The sequence below is a fragment of the Petaurus breviceps genome, unplaced genomic scaffold, assembly GCF_028583685.1.
Source record: "Petaurus breviceps papuanus isolate PSGF00001 unplaced genomic scaffold, PetGlider_PUasm1.0 90654, whole genome shotgun sequence".
Classification (NCBI taxonomy): Eukaryota; Metazoa; Chordata; class Mammalia; order Diprotodontia; family Petauridae; genus Petaurus; species Petaurus breviceps.
In genome coordinates this window covers 2,623,184-2,645,276 of record NW_027187301.1, presented here as the reverse complement: position 1 = coordinate 2,645,276, position 22,093 = coordinate 2,623,184, and the positions used below count along the sequence as shown (strand labels likewise).

At 40.4% G+C, this 22,093-nt stretch overlaps 1 protein-coding gene and 1 long non-coding RNA gene across 7 annotated transcripts in view; one reads left to right on the top strand and one right to left on the bottom strand.

Annotated features, from left to right (window-relative positions):
• Positions 1–8,810, bottom strand: part of LOC138143716 (uncharacterized) — a 35,827-nt gene extending 27,017 nt beyond the window's left edge. Inside the window, exon 1 of one of the 2 annotated variants that reach the window (XR_011163784.1) lies at positions 8,530–8,810. This is a non-coding gene — a long non-coding RNA (uncharacterized lncRNA). The remainder of the gene's footprint in view (positions 1–8,529) is intronic. The other variant, XR_011163783.1, reaches the window with a different exon arrangement.
• Positions 1–22,093, top strand: part of MYLK (myosin light chain kinase) — a 449,378-nt gene that overhangs the window by 145,208 nt on the left and 282,077 nt on the right. For all 5 annotated transcript variants that reach the window (XM_069064950.1, XM_069064948.1, XM_069064951.1 and 2 more), the window contains one exon: positions 2,410–2,579. In XM_069064950.1, the coding sequence (XP_068921051.1) occupies positions 2,418–2,579 (162 nt within the window). In that variant the 5' untranslated portion in view covers positions 2,410–2,417. The remainder of the gene's footprint in view (positions 1–2,409; positions 2,580–22,093) is intronic.

The following is a 22,093-nucleotide window of genomic DNA, read 5'->3' as shown; positions in this document are numbered from 1 at the left end:
AAATATGAAAATGCAAAAACATAGTGTTCTAACAACCATCCATTACTTTTCAACACAGCCCCAATGATCCAGCCAAGATTACCACCATCCGTGTGTAACTTGTATGATCCCATCTTGCCTTTATACATTAGTCTCTAAATTTGTGTAACAGTAGACATCCCATGAAGCATGCATGGGAAAGGCCTGGGCCCCAGTCACTTGCAGAGACACACACATGTGCTTATTGCTGAAGCTTGACCCAGACCTTTTCTCCTACATGCTCTGACCACCTTTACACCTGAAATGTTCTCTCTCCTTCCCATCCCCCTATTTCAACAAAGCTTTTTTTGTTTTTTGCCTTTCCTTCATATAGAACTACTCTGCTAGACTTATTTTGTATTATTCCTTTTCACTCACTGTCCTATGTTCCAATCAAATGCCCTACTGGGTCTTCCTCAGATTTGGCATTCCATCTCCTGCCTTCATGTCATTGTATAGGCTGCCCCCATGTCTGGAATGTTATGTCTGCTTCTTAGAATCCTTTCCTTTAATGCTTGCTTCAGCTGCTCTCTCCTATAGAAAGCCTTTCTTGATCTCCTTAGTTGTCAGAGCTCTCTTTTTCTTCAAATTTAACATTTGCTGTTCATGTGATCCTACACAATGTTGCCTAAGAGAAGAGGAATCCAACTATCTTGAAAAGGACACTAAATTTGGGGTCAGAGAATTGGGATTCAACTACTCCTTCTGTTACTTACTACTTGTGTGACCATATGTTTTACTTAACCTCAATGGGCCTCATCACTCAGATGAGGAAGGATGTATTGGATGCCCCTAAGGTCCTTTCCAGCTCGAACTCTGTGATTCCTGTGTATGATTTGGGTTGAGTTCATTTATTTGTGTACATGTTTCATTACCCCAAATTCTTTGAGGGGATGGACTGTATTTTTTTAACATCCCTATTACCAAGCACAGTGTCTTGCTAAGGGTTAAGAGTTTAATAAATATTAATTGAACATACTGTGATTCCATAATTATTTGAATTGAATCTCCTTTAGGAAGCTTCACCACATCAACCCTGGCCTCCTCTGACTTTCAGAAGTCTGTATCGTCTCCCTTTTGTTAGACTTGGATAGAGGTTCTCACAGTGTGGTCCGCAGAACCCTAAGAGTCTCCAAAGGGTCTGCAACATCAGAATTATTTTCATAATAGTACTAAGGCATTATTTGCCTATGAAAATACTCCTCAAATATTCCCCCTTTTTTCTGATTACATATTTGTGTGACTGAATTTTCTTTACACATTTTAACCAAAGTAACATTTCACAACAGATTGAATGCAGAAGTAGATATGAGAATCCAGCTGTCTTCTATTAGGCCAAACATTAAAGAGATTTGCAAAAACATGTAAAACTATGCCACTCTTCTCAATTTTTTTAATTTTGGAAAATATTGTGTTGGTTTTTTTTTTTTTTTTCAGAAAAAGCTTTCTTATTATTTTAAAAGAATTAATATGTATTTCAAATTTTATTGGTTTAAATTTCTAATACCACAAATCTCAATAGAATCTGATTCCCAGGAGCTGAGACAATTTTTGTCTCACAAAGTTTACTCCATCTTCCAGTTCTGCCTTTGCACTGGCCATCCCACATGCCTGGAATGTTCTTGCTCCTTGCCTCTGATAGAGTCTGTGTCTTTCCTGAAGGTGAAGCTCAAAAGCCTTCCCTGCTTTCCCCAACAGTGATCTCACTTCCAAACTACCTTGCATTTATTTAATTAATTTGCAGTTGCATTTCTATACGTATTTATCTCCCCCGTTTAGAATGTGAACTCCTTGAGAAGAGAGATTTATTTTCATTCTTTGTACTAGTATCTCCAATGACTAGGGCCATATATGCACCTTGTAGTCACTTAAATATTTGATTGCTTGAGTCATCTCACGTGTCTAGGCCATGACTCTGCCCTCTTATGATTTAGTAAACATTTACATACTGATTGAATGTCACCAATGCTATGAAAAACATGCAAGTTCCTCATCAGCATACCCAAAGGGGTCTCTTCTTAGAGGAAGAGGTGAGTATCCTCTTGGCTTTTGCAGAGATCATGGGTTGCTCTGGTGACAACCGGCAAATTTCAGGGATTTGTGGCGATGGTTCTTCAGAGGGAACCTGTGTATCTGAAGGACCATGGAACCTTCTCTCTCCCTTTGGTATGAGTTCCGAAGTGTGTTGCTGGTATTGGTGGGAACCAGATCAGGATTATTAAGACCCGAAGCCCCTCACATTTACAATGCTAAGGAAGAGTGCACTGGTGGCATTGTTGAGTGTCGGTGAGAGCTGAAATATATGCCAGCAGGGGTGGGGGATGGAAGGTGTGTGTGTGTGTGTGTGCACGTGGGGTCTCACTCTTCTTTCTCCCTCTTTCTCTTTTACAGCTAAGACCATGGGAGACGTGAAACTAGTTGCTTCAACTCACATTTCCAAAAGTTCTCTTAATTCTGGACCTTCAGGACTCAGCTCCTCCCTAAATGAGGCCCCCACCTTCATCCTGCCCCCCAAGAACCTCTGTGTCCCTGAGGGTGGCACAGCCAGGTTTGAAGGAAAGGTAAGGTTCATGAGTAATAGGCAGCTAAACCACATTTTCCTCCCCTGACTTTCCACTTTATTTTGATTTTTCTAAACATGTAGGCAGCAACTAGAACAAACATTCAAATACCAAACAAGAATAAAAAATGATTGTATAAGAAACCATTAACCTCTGTTGTTTACAGCTTGCAAAAACATGCTGTTTGCTTCCTGGTGCTGTCCTTTTGAACTTTCTCTCTCTCCCTCTCTCTCTGTCTCTTATCTCTCTCTTTCTCCTGCACAATTTCGTTTAAGTCTTTCCATAATTCTTTTAATTCTCCTAGAAAGGAGAAGCTACTTAGTAACAAACATTGGCTAAAGATAATCTATACTTGCTTAACTGAATGTTCAATGTGTTTTATATTCTCACATCTCTTGAAAGGAGTGTGCAGTCAACTACAAATATTACAAAGTACTAATCTTATCTGGTCACTTCCACATACAGAGTACAAATCCAATTGCTTAATTTAGATTTTGTTCCTTTTTTTTTTCCTAAGGAAAATATAAGCACTGTACCTCAGTATCTTAATCTGCCAAGTGGTCATAATAATCTCTGTTCCATGTCCATGTATATTAGTGGAAAGGATAAAGAAGAGATTCAAGGACATTTAATCCTATAATGGAGCTTTCTTATAAGGATAAGGGGTAGAGAATAAACATTTATTAAGCACCTACCATTGTAGGCACTCTGCTAAATGCTTTACAAATATTATCTCATTTGATCTTCACAGCAATCCTGGAAGGTAGGCGTTATTATTATACCCATTTTACAGATAAGGAAGATGAGACAAGTATCTGAGTGAACCCAGGTCTTCCTGACTCCAGTCTCAGCATTCCTATCTATGGCACTACCTACCTGCTTCTATTAATTATTATTATTAGTGTTATTATACACCATTGGCAAAGGGTGCCAGAATTCTAAAGGTTATTGACCCAATCTATAATGTGATTAAAGAATAGTTGGGAGGGGGACGAGAGATAGCATCCCTGGAAGGGAAAATGTAGGGGACATTCTAATACAGAACACTTTAGTGATACAAAGTATCTGAATTAACAAAATTAGATTGTCTCTGAAACTAGGATGTCTGATCATGAGCAAATCTCTTCACCTCTTTATATATTACTTTCCCCTTCTGTAAGTGAGGAGAGGCAATCACCACATCTGTAGCACCTCTCCCTCAGGGTTGTTTTGAGGCTCCAATGAGTTAAAACATGGAGAACATGTTACAAACCCTAAGGTGCTATAAACATGAGCAATCATAGCTAATATATAGTACAGTAGGGTTACAGAGTACTTCCTAGACCATTCTTTCCTCATTTACAGTGGGGATGTAGAACTGAAAATGGGTCACCGAGAAAGGAAAGAAGGGTGTCAAAAATCACAGGACCTTTGATCATAGAATACCATGGTTACAATGGGTGTTAGATATCTAGTTCAATCTCTCTTTTTTTTTTTGGAGGGGGAAAGGTAGGGCAATTGGGGTTAAGTGACTTGCCCAAGGTCACGCCATTAGTTTTTTTTGTGTTAAGTGTCTGAGGCCGGATTTGAACTCAGGTACTCCTGACTCCAGGGCCAGTGCTCTATTCACTATTTCACCTAGTCGCCCCCAATCTCCTCTTTTTACAGATGAGAAAACTGAGTCCCAGAGAGAAGAGAATTGCCCAGTTTTTAATCAATCTTCATGAATGACACTGCTTTTTTTTTTTTTTTACAAAACTTCATTTGGGTGGCAGGTTTGGAAAACCGGTGGATTTAGAGAATAATCATGATTAAATAGTTTAGAAAGGGTGAACATCAAATAAGGAAGGCAGCCACCTGAGGAGTTTAAAGAATATTTTTACTTTTGATGATTTGAATATGATCTTCCCTGCAAACTTTTTCATGTGAAGACAATTGGAGAGGGAACACTGATTGCTTTCCAGGAGAATTATCTGGATAGATGCCCTAATCCTTTTGTTGTCTCCCTTTAATTTGTGTTCTCCACATCTCCTCATGTGCCTTCCCTGCTCGGTCATTGTCCTGGGGTGAGAACTTTTTCTGTCTTTCCATGATTTCTCCTTACCCCAGCTGGGTCTCCAGCCTTGTGTTGGCAGAATGGGACTTAGGAGTCTTCCTAGCTCAGGGATGGACTCAGTTGTAAAACAGCTTTGTCCATTCCATGGACTCTAAGGCAGGTTCTTATGCCTTCGTCTAACTGCTAAGAATTTTTCCTAATTTTTTTTCTTTTTTTGCTTTTTGGACGGGGAAGGCAGGGCAGTTGGGGTTAAGTGACTTGCCCAAGGTCACTTGGCTAGTAAATATTAAGTGACTGAGGTCGGATTTGAACTCAGGTCCTCCTGACTCCAGAGCCGGTGCATTATTCACTTCGCCACCTAGCCACCCCAATTTTTCCTGTTCTTAAGGACCTGGAAAGAAGGAGGATCCCTAGCTCCCTGGTCACCTCTTCTATGACCATGCTTTTGTCCTTCCCTCCCTTATAATTTTTGGGGAAGAGAAGGGATCAATCCCTTGGATCATTTAATTGAGGTGTTTCAAGCAGTGCAGTCTAGTGGAACATGCAAGAGACCTGGTCAGGGTTCCAGGCTCTGTCATTAATTTCTTAGGCCCTTCACCTTAGTTGACCTAAGTTTCTTCATCTGTAAAATGGGAATCTGCTCTACTTAACTTATGGGATTTTGAGAATGAAATGAGAAATTATTTGGAAAAGCTGAAGGAGCTGCACACATGCTGCAATTATGACATCAGTGCTGAGTGATTTCATCTTCCTTGAGTCCTTTCCCACCAGACTCATGGGGTAATGATGGCGCACAGCGAGAGAGTTTATAACAAACTTTGCTCATGATTGCTAAATGGCTAACACTGTATGTAACCTGTTGGTCCTACATAAATCTTTTCCTCATTCACCTGCTTGACCTTGAGCTGTTGTTGTTCAGTCATTTCAGTCATTTCTGACTCTTTGTGACCCCATTTGGACTTTTCATGGCAAAGATACTGGAGTGGTTTGCCATTTCCTTTTCCAACTTTTTTTTTCCATATGAAGACACTGAGGCAAACAGGGTTAAATGACTTGCCCACAGACACCTAGTAAGTGTCTGAATTCAGGAAGATGAGCCTTCTTGACTCCAGGCCTGACACTCTATCTACTGTGTCACTGAGCTGCCCACTGACCTTGACTGGAATCCTCCAAATCCAAGTGACATGATAACATACCAGTTACATCTGTCTCCTCTTGTCTCATGAAGCCACCACCTTACTACTGGACTCTTCTAAGAGTCTCCTAATGGGTCTCCTCCTTCAGATGTCTCCTCTAGTCCATCCTCCACGTGACTGCCAAATTGATATTCCTAAAGCCCTCATCTGAACATGACACTCTCTCCCTAAGGAAGCTCCCATGGCTCACCATTCCCTCTAGGTTCAAATACAACCTTCTCTGTTTGGTATTTTGGTCCTTTACCATCTGACTGTAGTCTACCTTGCTTGATTTAGCACACCTTTCTCCTCTTGTGCCCTCTGTATTCCAGCCAAACCGGTCTGCTTGCTGTTCTCTGTGTATGATATTCCATCTTCTGTCTTTGAAACTTTGCACAGACAATCCCCTATGACTGGAATCTGCCAACATTGACTTCTTAGAATCTTTGACATCTTTCAAGGCTGAGCTCAGATCCCACCTCTTACAGGAAGCCTTTTCCCATCACCCCTATTGCTTAATTGTCTTTTTCATTCTCCTCTTCCCATTATTGCCAAGATTATTTTGTATTTACTTTGTATAAAGTATTTTGTCCATTCTCTGCATGTGAGACCACCTCATTTGTGCTTTTGCATCTCTCTCTCCCCAATGTCTAGCTCAGTGCCTGACACATTATTTTTGGTCCATATCTGTGATTTTATTACTATAGGGAACTCCCAATGAGAAAATCCTCTTCACCAGTGCAGAGTCACAGCTGTTCTGCAACTTAGTTGCCTTGGAGTCCTGAGTGATTGAATGACTTGCCCAGGGACAAACAGTATGTATCGGTAGTAGAACTTGAACTTGGGTCTTCCTCACTCTGAGGATAGCATAGCCTCTTACTTGAATTGAATTTAATATAAAGGCAAAGTAATCAGAGAAGAAACTCATTCCAGAGAGAATCTTGATCTGGCTCAAATTTGTCACAGAGACCTTTTAGAAAAAGAAGCTCAGAAGGAGAGTATACTTCAGCATGAAGAAGGGAAATGTTTCTCCTAAAGAGATTTTGCTTCAGGAGACTGACTTTAGAATCTACCAGAAAGAGGAAATTGGCTTGTTTCAAAGACCTTCAAAATATCTCAATCCAGGGCATTCCTAACCCCATGGCAGAGTAACCAATGGGCAATAAAAGTGGACTTTGAGTATGAGTCACTTGTTTGAGTAGAGCGAGCTGGGGTTGGGACACCAGCTGTGATGAGGCTGTTTGAAGTACTTGGGCTTCCTGCCCCTGCAGCCCTCTAACCTTCACAGCTGGGGCCACTTAACCCCCACTTGAAGATTCATTCCCATCCTAGACTCTGGGGCCACGTGTTTTCATAAGCAGGGACCTATATCACTTGCTTACTAGCTAAGCATTGAGTCAGTAGAATCCACTTATGGAGCGTCTGTTATGTGTCAGCCAGTTTCATGCTCTGAGGATATGATGACAAAAGAGAAAACAGTCCCTGCCTTCAAAGAGATTACATTCTACTTGGAGAATATACTTTGCTATGTGTTATATTACCATGGACACATGTTATATACATGTATGTGGCAGTAAATAAAAATAGGCTAATATATTGCTGTGTATCTGTGTATGTACGTGTGTGAGCCTGCATGTACACAGATCCAGTCTGTGATTTCCTTGATTCAAGGGATTCACCATGAGGAAGCTTCCTCTACCATTGCAGGTCAGGAGAGGAGGGATCACCAACAACTGATCCCATTTTGGCCAAGATATCCTTATCAATCAACAAGCATTAAGCTTCTGTTTGGTTCTAGGCATGGGGAATACAAATGCAAAAGCGAAGCAATCCTTGCCTTCAGGGAGGTATTCTAGAGGTATAAGACAGTAAGGAGAAGGGTGGCTCCTGATGGGAGCTTGAGTCTAACCACTTAGAGGAACTGTGGCTGGAGGATGTCAGGGTAGATCTACACACCCTTTCCTGCATTAGGTTTGATTTTATTCCTAGAGGAGGGATATGGGGGTGAGATGTGTGCTTGATGGTAGGGAAGATGGCAAGATGCCCTCAGTGTCTAGTCCTTTATATCCCAGTGGATGTCTGGGTGATCTTGGGCTATAGAGGGCTGAGGTGAGGATCAACAGAGTAACTCTGACCAGTGAAAAATCCCAGCACTGAGTGGATTAGCTCCCCTTGGATGGAAGTAAGAGTTAAGGCAAAGTCTCTGGAGCTCTGATCTAGAACTGGTAGAGAGAAATGTGCAGCAGCAGCAGAACAGATGGCTAGACCCCTACCCTTTTATCATCATACCACAACTAGGGCCAGAGAAAAAGGACAGAAAGGACCTAATGAGGACTTCTAGGATTTGCCCCAGTCTATTAAACAGTGATAGAAATATCTTATTCTGTGCTAGGAGGTGGTACAGCCCAGCCCAAGGGTGACAAAAGTGTTTCCTACTCCCCTTCCCTGGTCAGTTGGCTTGGTCAGCTGAAGGGTTGGGGAGGGGGAATCTTAGAGTCAACAGAGAAAAATAGTCACTATAAAGAGTTGCTTGACTAGGACATAGCATCTATTTGTGTGACTGGTATGTGTTAAACTGCCAAAAGCCTCCTCCCATTTTGATTCAGCAGCTCCAAGATAACCAGATTGTTTTTATATAAACTGTCTTAATCTCTAAAAGATAAGGAAGCTGTAAAAGATTCCAACAATTTCAATAAATGGAGTCTGAAGGGCATTGCGGTGTAATAGATAGAGAGCTCACCTCGGAACCAGCAAGATAAGGATTCACGTCTGGGCTGGGGGTCCCTGGGCATATCACTTGACTTTTCAGTGCTCTCCTCAAATCTCTAAATCCATAGACTGCAGAGGAGGTGCTCACCTGCATAGATGGAGGAGGTTTTCTCACTTGGTGAAATCACAGGTCCGGGCCTTCTTTTTTACTCTAGATGTGTATCATGCTTCAGTTCTTCCATCCAAAGGGCTGTCAGGGCCAGTCTGACTGGCTTTTTGACTTTCAATAGGGTTAAGTGTGAAAGGAGAGTAATGGGGAGAAAAATTAAAGGCTGACATGTTAAGACAGGAACCGTGTTCTTTAAAGGATACTTCAGTTAGGGAATTCATCCCATCAGAAAGAACCAACAGGTTGAGACACTGGCTGGGATGTAAATCAGATAGGCAGAAGACCCTTTAACTCCTTAAAGGAATAGGCCTAACAAGAGTTTTGAATCTGACGGCAAGCCTTTGTGTTCATCAAAGTGAGCTTAGGAAACAGTGCTTAACTTGTGCTCGGCAGGTCATCAACCGGGTCTGTGCTTGAGGGATGGGTATGGGCAAGAGCGGGATTCTGGTGCTTGAAGGGTGTGGTAAAGCCCCTGTTTGGACTAGTAGGATCAGTGCCCCTCATCATGCCTTTTCTCAATCATTTCCATTAAATGAAGCTGGAATTGAATTGGTCTAGAGAATACCTTGTAAGAAATGTCTTTTTCTCAATGTTATCCAGCACCTTCTGTACAACCTAGACTCAAAGAAATGTCTCAACAATTGCAAGTTACTTCTTGCCCAAGGGCACACTCTGTTCATTTTTTTTTTTTTTGCATTTTGGAGGGCAGTTTGGGTTAAGTGACTTGCCCAAAGTCACACGGCTAGTAAGTGTGTCAAGTGTCTGAGGCCATATTTGAACTCGAGTCCTCCTGACTCCAGGGCTAGTGCTCTATTCACTGTGCCACCTAGCCACCCCTCCATTCATTTTTAATGTAATTTTCATTTCAATTTTTTCCAATTAATAAGCATTTATTTTCTCCTTCTGCAAGTAAAAAAAAAAGTCCCTTCATTTTTCAAAGTACTTACCCCATACCTTTCACATGCTTAGCTGTGCAGATGTTCTAAAGAACCAAATATGCCCTGCCTGTCCTCAAGAAGCATATGATGGGATTGGATTGGAAGAGTCACGCAAAAGGTTATACAGTAGCAAAAGGCAGAATAGGGATAAGGATTGCATTGGTATGATGAGCCAACTCCCTCCACCAGGTCAGTACTCAGTAACATATTATTTGAGAATTGTCTAAAGGACTGAGAGGTAACTGACTTAGACAGGATTACCTAGGCTGTATTTTTCAAAGAAGGGATTTGAACCTAGGCCTTCCTGGCTCAGAGGCCAATTCTATTGAACATTTTAAAGCAGGAAGGGATAATGTAGGGTAGTATGATTGGGGAAGAATGCACGAAGAAGGAAAGTTTTGGCTGTGGTAGGGGGAGCATTCCTATCTAAGGACAGAGTGCAGGGAAATAGGACTGAGGCCATGGGGGCAGCATAACAAGAGGACTAACCATGCTCTGTTTTGGGGTCAGTGATTTTAAAAATAGGGGTTTATGGATTGAGGCAAAAGCTTCAAGTTGGGCAATATCGATAGTTGGGTTTGGACCAGCAGGATGGAACCAGTTTGTGAAGGGTTTTAAATGACAGAGTGGGGAGAGTTGAGACTTTATCCTGAGGGTAAAGCTTCTAAGCAAGGAATGACATAATGCTGAGCAGATGAACAAATGAAACCTGTTAGGCCAGTGTATCAATCGGTACCTTATCCATTTATTATTGTGTGTTAGTTCATATGAGGCATGGGATCAGTGTAAGCATTCTTGCCTGAAAATTTATAATATAATTAAGGAGATGACATAAGCGTCTGAAAATTTAGATCACAATACATATATTAAAATGATTAAAGTTAGTAAATTAACAATTTAATAGAATATAAGAAACATGAGATTGTGCACCCATGATTGGCTGCCATGAAGTATCATAAAGGGAAGGAGAGTTGCATGATGTCAGTGGAGTGGAAAGGCTGTTTCACAAGAGACACTTTGATAGAAGAAAAGATGCTTGCTGACTGATTTGGATGAAAAAGATGAGCTTGGGAAAACAGAGAGAGCCATTGTCCAAAATGAGGAAACTGTGGGGAATGGGAGGGGGGGCAGGAGAGCAGAGCTGGAAATGATCCAACTTGAAATGTCCAGTCTTCAGTTAGCAGTGACAGGATCATCCATCTAGAGAAGAAGGCACCCTCTAGTCTAACCTCCAGATGAGGAAACTGAGACCCTGAGAGATATTAAGTGAATTGTTCAAGGTCACAAATGTGGGATTGACAGTCTGACTTCAGTCTTTCATTTCTCATTCCACTGACTTGAACTCTGGTGAGCAGTAAGGACTGAAGAAATAAATGAAAGAGTCATGATGATGATATTGATAAGAGGTGGTACCATACAGTAGATAGAGGACTGGCAGCAGTCAGGAAGATCAGAATTCTAGTCCCACCTCTGACACCTCTTGACTGTAGGACCTTGGGCAAGTCATTCAATTTATCAGGGCCCAAGCAACTCTCTTAGTTGTGTAACAACAATAACAGCTAAGCGCATTTGTATTACTTTACTAGCATGTGTATTACTTTAAGGTTTATGAAGTGCTTTACCAATTTCATCTCATTTTATTCTTACAACAGCCTTGAGAGGTAGGTACTATTATTATTCCCATTTTAGAGATGAGGAAGGTGAGGCAAATAAGAGTCAAAGGGATGTTCCCAGGGTCACCTAGCTAAAAAGTGTCTGAGGCTAGATTTGAACTCAGGTCTTCCTGAAATCTAAGTCTAGCACTCTAGCTCCTTAGATGCGTCTCCTAGTGCCATGTATTGATCTGTATTGATAGAGGGAGTTTCTTTGCACAACACAAATTAAATCACAAGTCTGCATATCATTATAATCATTACAAGAAGAAGTTTAATTTATATAGAGCATGAAAGTTGGCAAAGTACTCTTGTGCATATTATCTCATTTGAGTCATTTGTGCAGAAGTGGTAATTAAAGCTTCGAGAGCACAGAAAATCTCTAGAGAAGGGACTATAAAAAGAGAAATGTGGAGGGCTAAGAATTAATCCTTAGAGAATTCCCACTTGGGGTGTGGGGAGAGAGAGAACGAGGACTATGAGGGTATGGGGATAACGAGCACTAGCACGAGGGGGTTGTTGTGAAAGAGCTGTAAAAACGCCCCATCCAACATTGTTATTAGGAGCTTAAGAAGCCTCTCGTCAAAATCACCAGTTTGACAGATGAGGAAGCTGCGGCCCATGGTGATTAAGTGACTGGTCCAGGGTGACACAGATAGGAAGCATCCATATCCCTTCATCTCTCCTATTTGGAATTTAGGTTCTTCCCTGACCGTGTCTCATGTGCGGAACTGTGTGAGCAACTAAGTACCTTGTCTTTTTTTGTGGTTATTACAGATGTAACTCCGCTAAAGTACCACTCTAACTCCTGGTGATATAGAAATGACCCTGACCTCCCAAATAAAATGCCAATGGGAAAAGCAACTATATCTGTCTCCTGACTAAATTGGTAGTTCATATCCTGAAGATTAGCTACCAAATCCCCCTCTCTCCTTTCTTTTTCTTTCTTTTTTTCTCTCTTTCTCTCTCTTCCTTCCTTCTTTCTTTCTCTTTTTTCTTTCTTTCTTCCTTCCTTCCTTCTTTCCTTCCTTCCTTTTTTCTTTATTTCTTTCTCTCTCTCTCCCCCTCTCCCCTTTCTCCCTTTCTTTCTCTCTTTCTCCCTTTCTTTCTCTTCCTTCCTTCCTTCTTTCCTTCTTTCTCTCTCATTCTTTTTCTTTACCAATTTCATTTCATTTCTTTCCCTTCCTTCCTTATTCCCTTCCTTCCTTCCTTCCTTCCTTCCTTCCTTCCTTTCTTTCTTCAATGTTCTTCACTCACTCTCCTCAGACTGATTGTTTAGATATAATTAAAATCCTGTGGGTAAGCAGTACAATGTAATGTCCAAGAATTTAAGCAGTGTTTTTTATAAGCCCAAAGGAGTATGGGACTCAAAGGGTTAACTAGACCCATGGGAACCAGCTAGGAAGGCTATAGGGCCTAGGGGCCAGTTGAGGGCAGCAGAGATCTATAAGTTGAGACCCAAAATGAGGGCCTAAACCCTATCAGGTATAGACTTGGAGCAAGTGAAGTAGAGTCTGATAGTTAAAAGTCATTCTTGGACTGCTAGGAGTCAAAGAAGGGAATCCTGAAAACTTGATAACTTCTCTCTAATCACATGGTCTATACTCTAGTTCAGGCCTTCCTCACCTCTTACCTGGACTATTGCAATAGCCTTCTAACTGGTCTTTGCCTCTGGTCTTTCATCTAGCCAATCCATTCTCCACATCACTGTCAAATCACTACTTCTCATACATAAACCAAACCGTATCATACTCTCTGCTCAAAGATCTTCAGTGACTTTGTCTTTGTATAGGTTAAAATAAGAACTCTTCAGTCTAGCATTCAAAGCTCTCACCTACATTTCCAGTAATTTCCTATTGTTCTCCTTCCCATACTTTCTATTCCAGCCAAAATGTTCTCTTAATAGTTACTCATCCACAACACTTCCCTTGCTTTTGTATAAGTGATCCTCACATCTGGACGTATTCCCTCATCTCTGCTTCATAGAATCTCTATGTTTTCTTCAAAGTATAGCTCCAAAGCTATCACCTATAGCAGGGCCTTCCAGATTCACTCACTGATACTCTCTGAATCTTGAAATGACAACATATACACATAAATCTGTATGGAGGCATTTGTAGTATTTGCTTATGTACACAGTGTATCCCCTAACCGAATGTCCTCTTTTCCAAAGCAGGAGCTACTTCAGTTTTTGTCTTTGTACACCCGGTACCTAGCACAGAACCTTACGTGGCAGGTGTTTTAACACATTTGTTGAATTGAACAACAAAGCTTAAGGAAAGAAATCAAGGGTAGAAAGGTCAGCTATAACACAAGGAACAAGCCTGAAGGGAGGATCAGGGAGACTGTCATGGGGAAACCCTAAGAGATAATTCTTCTCTGATAATGGGTGGGTCCAAAACTCTACCATTCAGCTATATTTTATAGGACTCCTGCCAATTTCTTGGTCTCACCCAGTCTGAGTCTATAACTCTGACATAACCCCAAAGTCAAGGTAATTGGAGGATTAGCATGAAAAACAAAGGGTTTTTTGTTACTGACACATGTATAGGCAAGAGAAATAAAGCAGAGACTTGGTTTATTTTTCCTTAAAGCCTGAAAATTCTGCAACTATGAATTTCCTGTAGTACACATATGATTTATGTATCTGTATGTCACATAATGATTTAAAGATATAGGCTTATTGTATACAGAAAGAAGCAATTTCAAAAATTCATAATTGGTGGCAGCTAAGTGGCACAGGGAATAGAGCACTGGCCCTGGACTCAGGAGGACCTGAGTTCAAATCTGGCCTCAGACACTTAATACTTACTAGCTGTGTGACCTTGAGCAAGTCACTTAACCCCAATTGCCCTGCCCTCCCCTCTCCAAAAAGAAAAAAATTCATAATTGTTTTTGCTTCACTCCCCCAAGATTAAGAAAGAGAAATTTCTTTCTTTGATTAACAAGGTTTTTTAAAAATATGACTTTTCCTGATTGTGAATTTCATCAATCTTGACATTCACAATAATACTTTTGAAATGCAAATACACCTTCTAATTCCTAAAAGCTAAATGCCTCTTACTTTTAAAAAAGTTTTATTTATTTTCTTTTTACATCATGGCCATTTCCAAATATAAGCTTCTCTGCTCTCCCCATCATTCCATCTTCCTTTAAGACAAGCTTTTAGGGGAAAAAAAAGAAAAACAAAATTAAGGGTTACTTTAACTATATCTACCTGCATTTCATGCCCATGGTCCACTATGACTTCAGTGAAATGAGGAAAGTGTATGTATTTCAAGACCCTCTTACTTATATCAATGAATTATTAGCTTTGATAATAGAATTGTAAAAATTGAAATCCCAACTCCTCTTGCCTACACTTCTCTCTAATCTCTCTGAAGCCCAATAATACTTGTAATTATAGTATACCATTTAGCAACTAATTATATACTGTTGATTATTCTGTTTCATACTCATAAGTCTTGTCTCTGCCAATTACACTGTAAGTACCTTGAAGGCAGGAGTTGTGTTTAATATTTTACTATCTTTAATACGTAATACAGAGCTAGTTACATAGCCATTCAAATAAATGTTTAACAACTAATAAATACATCAGTGTGTCATTTTGCTATTTTTTTCTTGAGGTAGAGAGTAAGTAAGAATTATGTTTACAGTTATGCATGAAGTAGTGATGGGGTTATGGTAAGAGCTCTGGAGGGGGTGGCTAGGTGGTACAGTGAATAGAGCACTGGTCCTGGAGTCAGGAGGACCTGAGTTCAAATCCGGCCTCAGACACAACACAAAACTAGCTGTGTGACCTTGGGCAAGCCACTTAACCCCAATTGCCCTACCTTCCCCCCCTCCAAAAAGGAAAAAAAAAAGAGCTCTGGACTTGGAGTCAAAAAGACCTGAGTTCAAATCCTGCCTTACCCTGGGCAAGTCTTTTAACTTTACCCTGTCTCAGATTTCTCCTCTTTAAAATGGGCATAATAATAGCAACTACCTTACCGAATGGTTTTGAGGATCAAATGTGATAATATATGCAAGGTGTTTGCAAGCCTTAAAGCAGCCTATAAGTATTAGCTGTTAATATATTATTATTATTTTATAATATTATTATGTTGTTGTATATATTCAATGGTTTGGTAATTTCTCCTTTGTTCAATTTCATTTAATTCCATATGTGATTTTCCCTTACTGTTCTCCTAGGCCTCTCCTTTAGACTACAGCCTACCATTCATCCCCTATGGGGTGTAAGGTCATGGAGAGAAGGTCCTTATAGCAGGAGGATTCTATGTGTTGTCTCCTCACTTTAGGACATAAACTCCTTGAGAACAAGGACTATCCTGCTTTTCACATTTGTATTTTCACTGCTTATCACAGTGTGTGGCACATAGTAAGTGTTTAACAAGTGATTGGTTGATTGATTGATTGGGACTTTCATAACTGGTAGGAGTGAGGGTGCCCCCTAAAGTCTTTTACTTAAAGGGTCAAGAGTCCAGATGAGTCATGGAAAGGTCTTGTGATAAGGTGGAAAGAACCCTGGATTTGGAGTCAAAGGAACTATTTTCAAATTCTTAACGTGCTATTTATGTCCTTGGGTAAAATCTCTTTGGGATTTCTTTTTTCCTCAGCTCTAAAATGAGGGGGTTGGATTAGATGAACCTTAAGGTATCTTTTAGGACAGCAATGTGGTGCAGTAGATAGTGTGCCCAGTCTGAAGTCAAAGATTTATCTTCCTGAGTTCAAATCCAGCCTTACTTACTAACTATGGGATCCTGAGCAAGTTACTTAATTCCATTTGCCTCATTGTCCTCATCTGTAAAATGAGCTGGAGGAGGAAATTGCAAACCATTCTAATATCTTTGCCAAGAAAATCCCGAATGGGGTCACATAGAGTCAGACATGACTGAAACTATTAAACGACAAGGTATCAAACAACTAACCCAAAGCTTGTGGTCCTATTACCCAAATTTATATTTTGTAATCTATAGAGGATTAGAATTAGGTAACTTTTCCACTAATCTTTAAATGTACCATTTTGCACAATTTTACTTAGGTGTTTCAATTTGAATTCAAATCCTGCCTCTTACTTAATTGTGTGACCCTGGCCAAGTCACTTAGCCTTTCTCAGTCTCAGTTTCCCTATCTGTAAAACAGGGATAATAATAGCGCTTATCTCAGAGGATCATTTCTAGTATCTGTAATACTAGATAATACCTATAAAATATTTGTAAACCTTCAAATATCTTATAAAAGCTATTATCATTATTATTAACATATATTACTAATTTATATCTCATTTTAAAAGTTTAGAAATAATAGAAATACCCTACATTCGTATTACACTTTATTATCTTCATATTTGTTTCATTTGCTTCCTAAAGCAGTCTTAGCAGTGATAAAAGTGTCATATACATTTTATAAATGAGGAAAGGATTGTTTGTCTTGGAGAGAGTGTGACTTAACCAAGATCACAAGTACCAAATGATTTATGAAACTCTCCTATCAGTAGCTTTATTTGACATAACTTGAAAATGGTGGAGTTATAACTTGAATCCACATTTTCTCATTCCATGCTCAGATTTTTTTTCTTAGGAGTATTAAGGCCTTCCGTGTTGATTGTTTTGTTTGTTCATTTTATTAGTTTACAGACAGATTTTCTAGGTCCTCTACTTCTCCCACGAATTTTTAAATCTCCTTTAACCCCACTACTTGAACTTTTTGGTTTATATTCATGAAACACATTTTATATTATAGATTACTGAATAAAGTTTAAACTTTTGAGCTTGGCATTCAAGATCTTCAGCAATCTAATTCTAAATTGACTATTTTGTATTGTAATCCTTCCTGTGTTCTGTTACACTTTTTCTCCTCTCCTTTGAAAGCCTCTGTGGTTCTTCCTGATTCAGGGTCCAGTCATGTTAAACACAGGCCTCCAGTCACAGGGACCAGTCAGGACTTCCTTTATCATTTCAAATCACAAGGCCTTCAGTGACGAGTGCCAGATCCATAGGAGATGCCCCAGTCCAGAAAATCAGGGACCTCCACTGATGTCCACTTTATTCTTATGTAGCCAAGTTGGACAAATCTCTGGTCCAATGCTCTGCCCTCCTCTTTCTGCCTGTGCTCACACTAACCCCTATGCCTTGAATGGACTCTTCCCCAACCTCCTAATCTATGCCTACTGAGGCCTCCCCACCTACGTTCCCCTTCCCTCAAGGCTGAATTCATATTCTACCTTCTCCATAAAGGCTTCCATGTTATCCTTGTCTTTTCCCTTCACACCCTTCTCCACCCCAATAAAAGTGTCCTGTCACTCAAATTCTCTAGAACAGCTTTTATGGACTCCTTTGCTCTTAAGATCTTCAGGTCTAGGACTGGAAAGAACCTGTCATTTAGGCCACACCCCTCATTTTAGAGAAGGGGAAATTGATTTTCTTTTTTTATCTTCATTATTCACATACTTTTATTTCCCTTGATCAGAGTGTGAATTCTCATTGAGAGCAGCTTCTCCACCTTTATTCTGCCAATTCCTTGTAAAGGGTCTTTGTCATCCTGGTGTGCTGATAGCAGCCTAGCTTTAGAGGCAGAGAATTCAGGCTTGGATCCCAGACCTGAGACTCAGGTATCTGGGTAGAGTATCTCATTGGTATCACAGATCCCCCCTTCCTGGACTTGGTTCATTTTTTCTGAAAGGTTTCTCCTAGGTCTAGGGGAATATTTATATCTGTTATTAATCTCTCTCTGCTCATAGGTTGCACTGTTTATGGATACTTCTGCTTGCTTAGGGGTACAGGCCGCCACTGAATTTGTGACTTATAATGGCATCACTATCTTCTCTTGCTTTAGAGTAGGAATTCTTTGCCTGGGGTCCTTGAACTTTAAAAAACAACAACAACAATTATACTTTGATAACTCTCCTTCAATATAATTAGTTGCCTTTGTCATCCTATGTATTTAATTCTATGCATATTATTCTGAGAAGCCCATAGGCTGCTTGTGTGATATGATTTACTAGGACCCCTACTCTATTCCAATCAGTATTAATCAGTTTTATATTTTACATAAATCATATAGGTATAATTAGATAAGACAGGTCCTTGTAGGAGCCCTCAAACTTTAATACAACATTCACCATTTGTTTACAGTTGTGAAGCTCAATTGCGCAACCACAAGAATGCTGGCAAAGATATGTCCATCCTGTTTTGCTCAAATTCCATGTCCAAACCCAGGATAGGTGAGATGCCTTGATTCTTTGGAAAGTCCCCCAACTTATTTTTGTACCTCCAGACCACCCTCTTTTGCCCAGCATGAGCAGGTAACCATCTTGTGATCATTTCAACAACTTGCTCCCTGGAGATGCCTCTTGCCTTGCCCATCTTAATTTTTGGCCCTCAAGCACAGTCTATCAATCAATGAGATTCTTTATTTTGCCATGCCTCTTTTGCATATTTGGGTATCAAATCCTATACAAACAAGGTCTTGAGGAGAGGGGCATCACAGATTGTGAGGAAGACTTGAGGTCCACTCCATTAGAGGGGACCATGGACCCTTTCATAAAGTGCCATTGACTCAGAGATCTGCCTCAGTTTCTTTTATCATAGGTTGGAAAATTTTAAACTCCACAGGCTTTACTAACCTGCCAAAGGGGATCCATGCCACAAAATATGGTTAAAAGCCCTGATCGTGAGAGATTCAAATCTCTATCTTCACTAGTATTAATCACATAAAGGAGGATTTAGCAGACCTTAGATTCTCTTTTATGTAAAGAAAGGATAAGATGAGAGCAGTGAAGGGAGCAGTGGGGAACTAAACAGTTCATTTGGATGGGAGGAAGCCAGTGGTTTGCCCTGCTACCTGCAGAGGCTGAATCAGCTTCTCTTCCTTTTGACTTCTTCCCCTCATGAGAAGGAAAGAGGAACAAAAACTCTAAGGGGATGGGCAGTCAATGAGAGCTGCTTCCTCCCCTGGCATGGAGGCAAGGGGAAAAGTAGATGTCTGGGCAAGGGGCTTGCATTGTCTCACCAGCCATCACTCAGTTCTCCACAGTATTTCTGGCATTTCCCCAGTCCAGTCACTATTTCCAGAAACCACAGCCTATCAGAATCTGTGAAGGAGGGAGTGGGCATTCAGAGGCTAGCACCACTGCTTAACTCTGCCTGCCCAAGCACTTCAGAGATGGAGAATGAACCATCTCTCTCCTCTTCCAGCTTCTCTCCCTGAGAAACCTCCAAGAACACAGTCCCAGAGATCAAGTTCAGACATCACCAGCTGGTGGACTCTGGGATAGCATCCGCTGGAGTCTCTTGTCCACCCTTGGCAATCCGACAGTGACCATATTTTGCTATGTCCCAGAAGGGAAAAAATGGGGGCAAAGTGATCAGAGGTAGATTTGAGGTAAATTTATTAATAATTAGTAGACCCACCCAAAAATGAAATGGGCCACTCTACTCATCACTGGGAATGTTTAATTGGAGGCTGATTCAACAGTTGTCAGAGGGTACTGTAGTTAGGATTCTTTCTTTATGTAGATGTTCCTAAAAAGGTGCCTTTTGCTCTGAAAATCCAGTGAGAAAGAATAATGGATTTGGAGGCAGATCATTTGGGTTCAAGTCCCAGTTTGGCACCTTGTGAATGGTGTGACCAAGTGATTTAGTCTCTGTGGGCCTCAGTTTCCCTATCTATAAAATAAGGAGGTTGAACTCAAACTCTGCTCCAATGCTATGATTCTCTGATCCTTTGATCCCATGATTCTTAGAGACAAACTAGGAGTCAGAACACCTGGGTTCTGGTATTGCCCCTGTGCTTAATTAGTTATGCACATTTGCGAGAATCAATAGGGCAACAATTTCTTCATCTATAAAATGAGAGGGTTGGATTAGGTGATCATAGATTTAGGCTCGAAAGAGACTGAGTCATCTAGTGGCTTTTGAATAAAGTTATTTCCATTTCTAGCATTCTGAAAATATAAAACAGTTTAAATGCAATTTTTTTTTTTTTTTGCTTTTTGGAGGGGGCAATTAGGGTTAAGTGACTTGCCCGAGGTTTTGTGTTAAGTGTCTGAGGCCAGATTTGAACTCAGGTCCTTCTGACTCTAGGGTCGATGCTCTATTCACTGTGCCATCTAGCCACCCCTAAATTCAATTTTAATAGTATTTTTTCCATTTACATGTAAAGATAATTTTTAACATTCATTTAAAAAAATTTTGAGTTCTGAATTTTTCTCTCTCCCTTTTTTCCTCCCTCCTCCCTTCCTGAAATGGTAAGCAGTTTGATATAGCTTTTATATGTATAATCATGTAAAACATATTTCCACATTAGTCTTAAATGTGATCTAAACAAGTTTATGAGCAAAGATTTAAAATGGTTTCATTACAACCAGTATTGACTACCTTCTTGGACCCTTTAACCTGGAACAAAGTAGTTTTGTGGGCTTAGTGTGTGTTGTAGGTGGTTTCTCTCAGGGAGTTGAGAAAGAGCTACAATCTTGAGGTATATATACCGTGTTTCCCCAATAATAAGACCTATCCTGAAAATAAGCCCTCCCCTTACTGTGTAAGATTCCTCTAAAATAAGCCCTATTAAGATTGCTACTGTAGTGAAGGTGATCCCCTGCGCTACACGCTACATTACGGTACCCTCTGTATGCACCGTCCCCCTCCCCCGGTGAAACGCACGCCGCGCTCCGAGCTGCATCCAATCAGAGCTGCAGCAGTGAGCGCGTCATCCTGTTCTTCCCCAATGATTTGCTTATTGAATAAAGGTACATTTTTTTGTTCACATTTACCTGTTTATTAAAATTGCTGTCAATGTTCATTAAAATAAGCCCTCCCCTGAAAATAAGCCCTCTGGTGTTTTTCTGTCCCCCAAAAAATAATAAGACAGTGTCTTATTATCGGGGAAACACGGTATATAGTCAAAAGAAAACAACTCTAGCCTTCAGGGAGTAGCCAAGAAGATTGGGAGCCTGTTGTAACACTACCGGCTTTACCTGGAAATATGACCCCTGAGATGGTGTGGCACAAAGGAAAGAATACTGAATAAAGCCTCTGAGGACCTGAGTTCAAATCTTGCCCCTGTAATTTATTACCTTTGTGGCCTAGGACAATTCATTTAACGTCTCTGGGCCTCAGTTTCCTTATCCACAAAATGAAGGTGTTGGACTGATTGGCCTTTAAGGTTGCATCTTGTTTTATATTTATGATTCTGAAATTCACTGAAATTTATTTTGACCCTCACCCTTACCTTGTGTGATATGAATGGTGTAGTTGGAAGACTCCTGAATTTAGAGTCCCAACTTACTGAACTTAGAGTCAGAAAGACCTAGGTTCAGATTCTTACTAACTGTGGGACCCTGGGCAAGTCACTTAAACCTCTGTTGGTCTCAGTTTCTTCATTTGGAAATAGAAGTCAGGTTATTCTTGATAGCCTCAACGTTTCTAGTTTTACATCTGTGGTACTTTGATCTAGTGTAACGGGGCAAGTTAATGTCTCCAAGCCTCAGTTTCCTCATCTGTATAATGGTAATAATAATACTTAGATCCTCCAGGTTGTTGTGATGAAAGCATTTTGCAGGACATGAACATTATGCATATTTGAGGTTTTTTTTTAATGAAGGTTGTAGAGACAAAGAGTTAAAGATGAATCCATGTTAAAGATAGATGATAATGATAGCTAATTCATACCAATATGATAATAAGTGATGATGATGATTGTAAATAGTCCCATTAAGATCTCCCTTTCCTTCTGTCTTTCCCTCTCTTCATCTTCCTGTCTCTTCTTTTCTCCCCCACTCTCCTGTCCATCTCTCTCTCTCTCTCTCTCTCTCTCTCTCTCTCTCTCTCTCTCTCT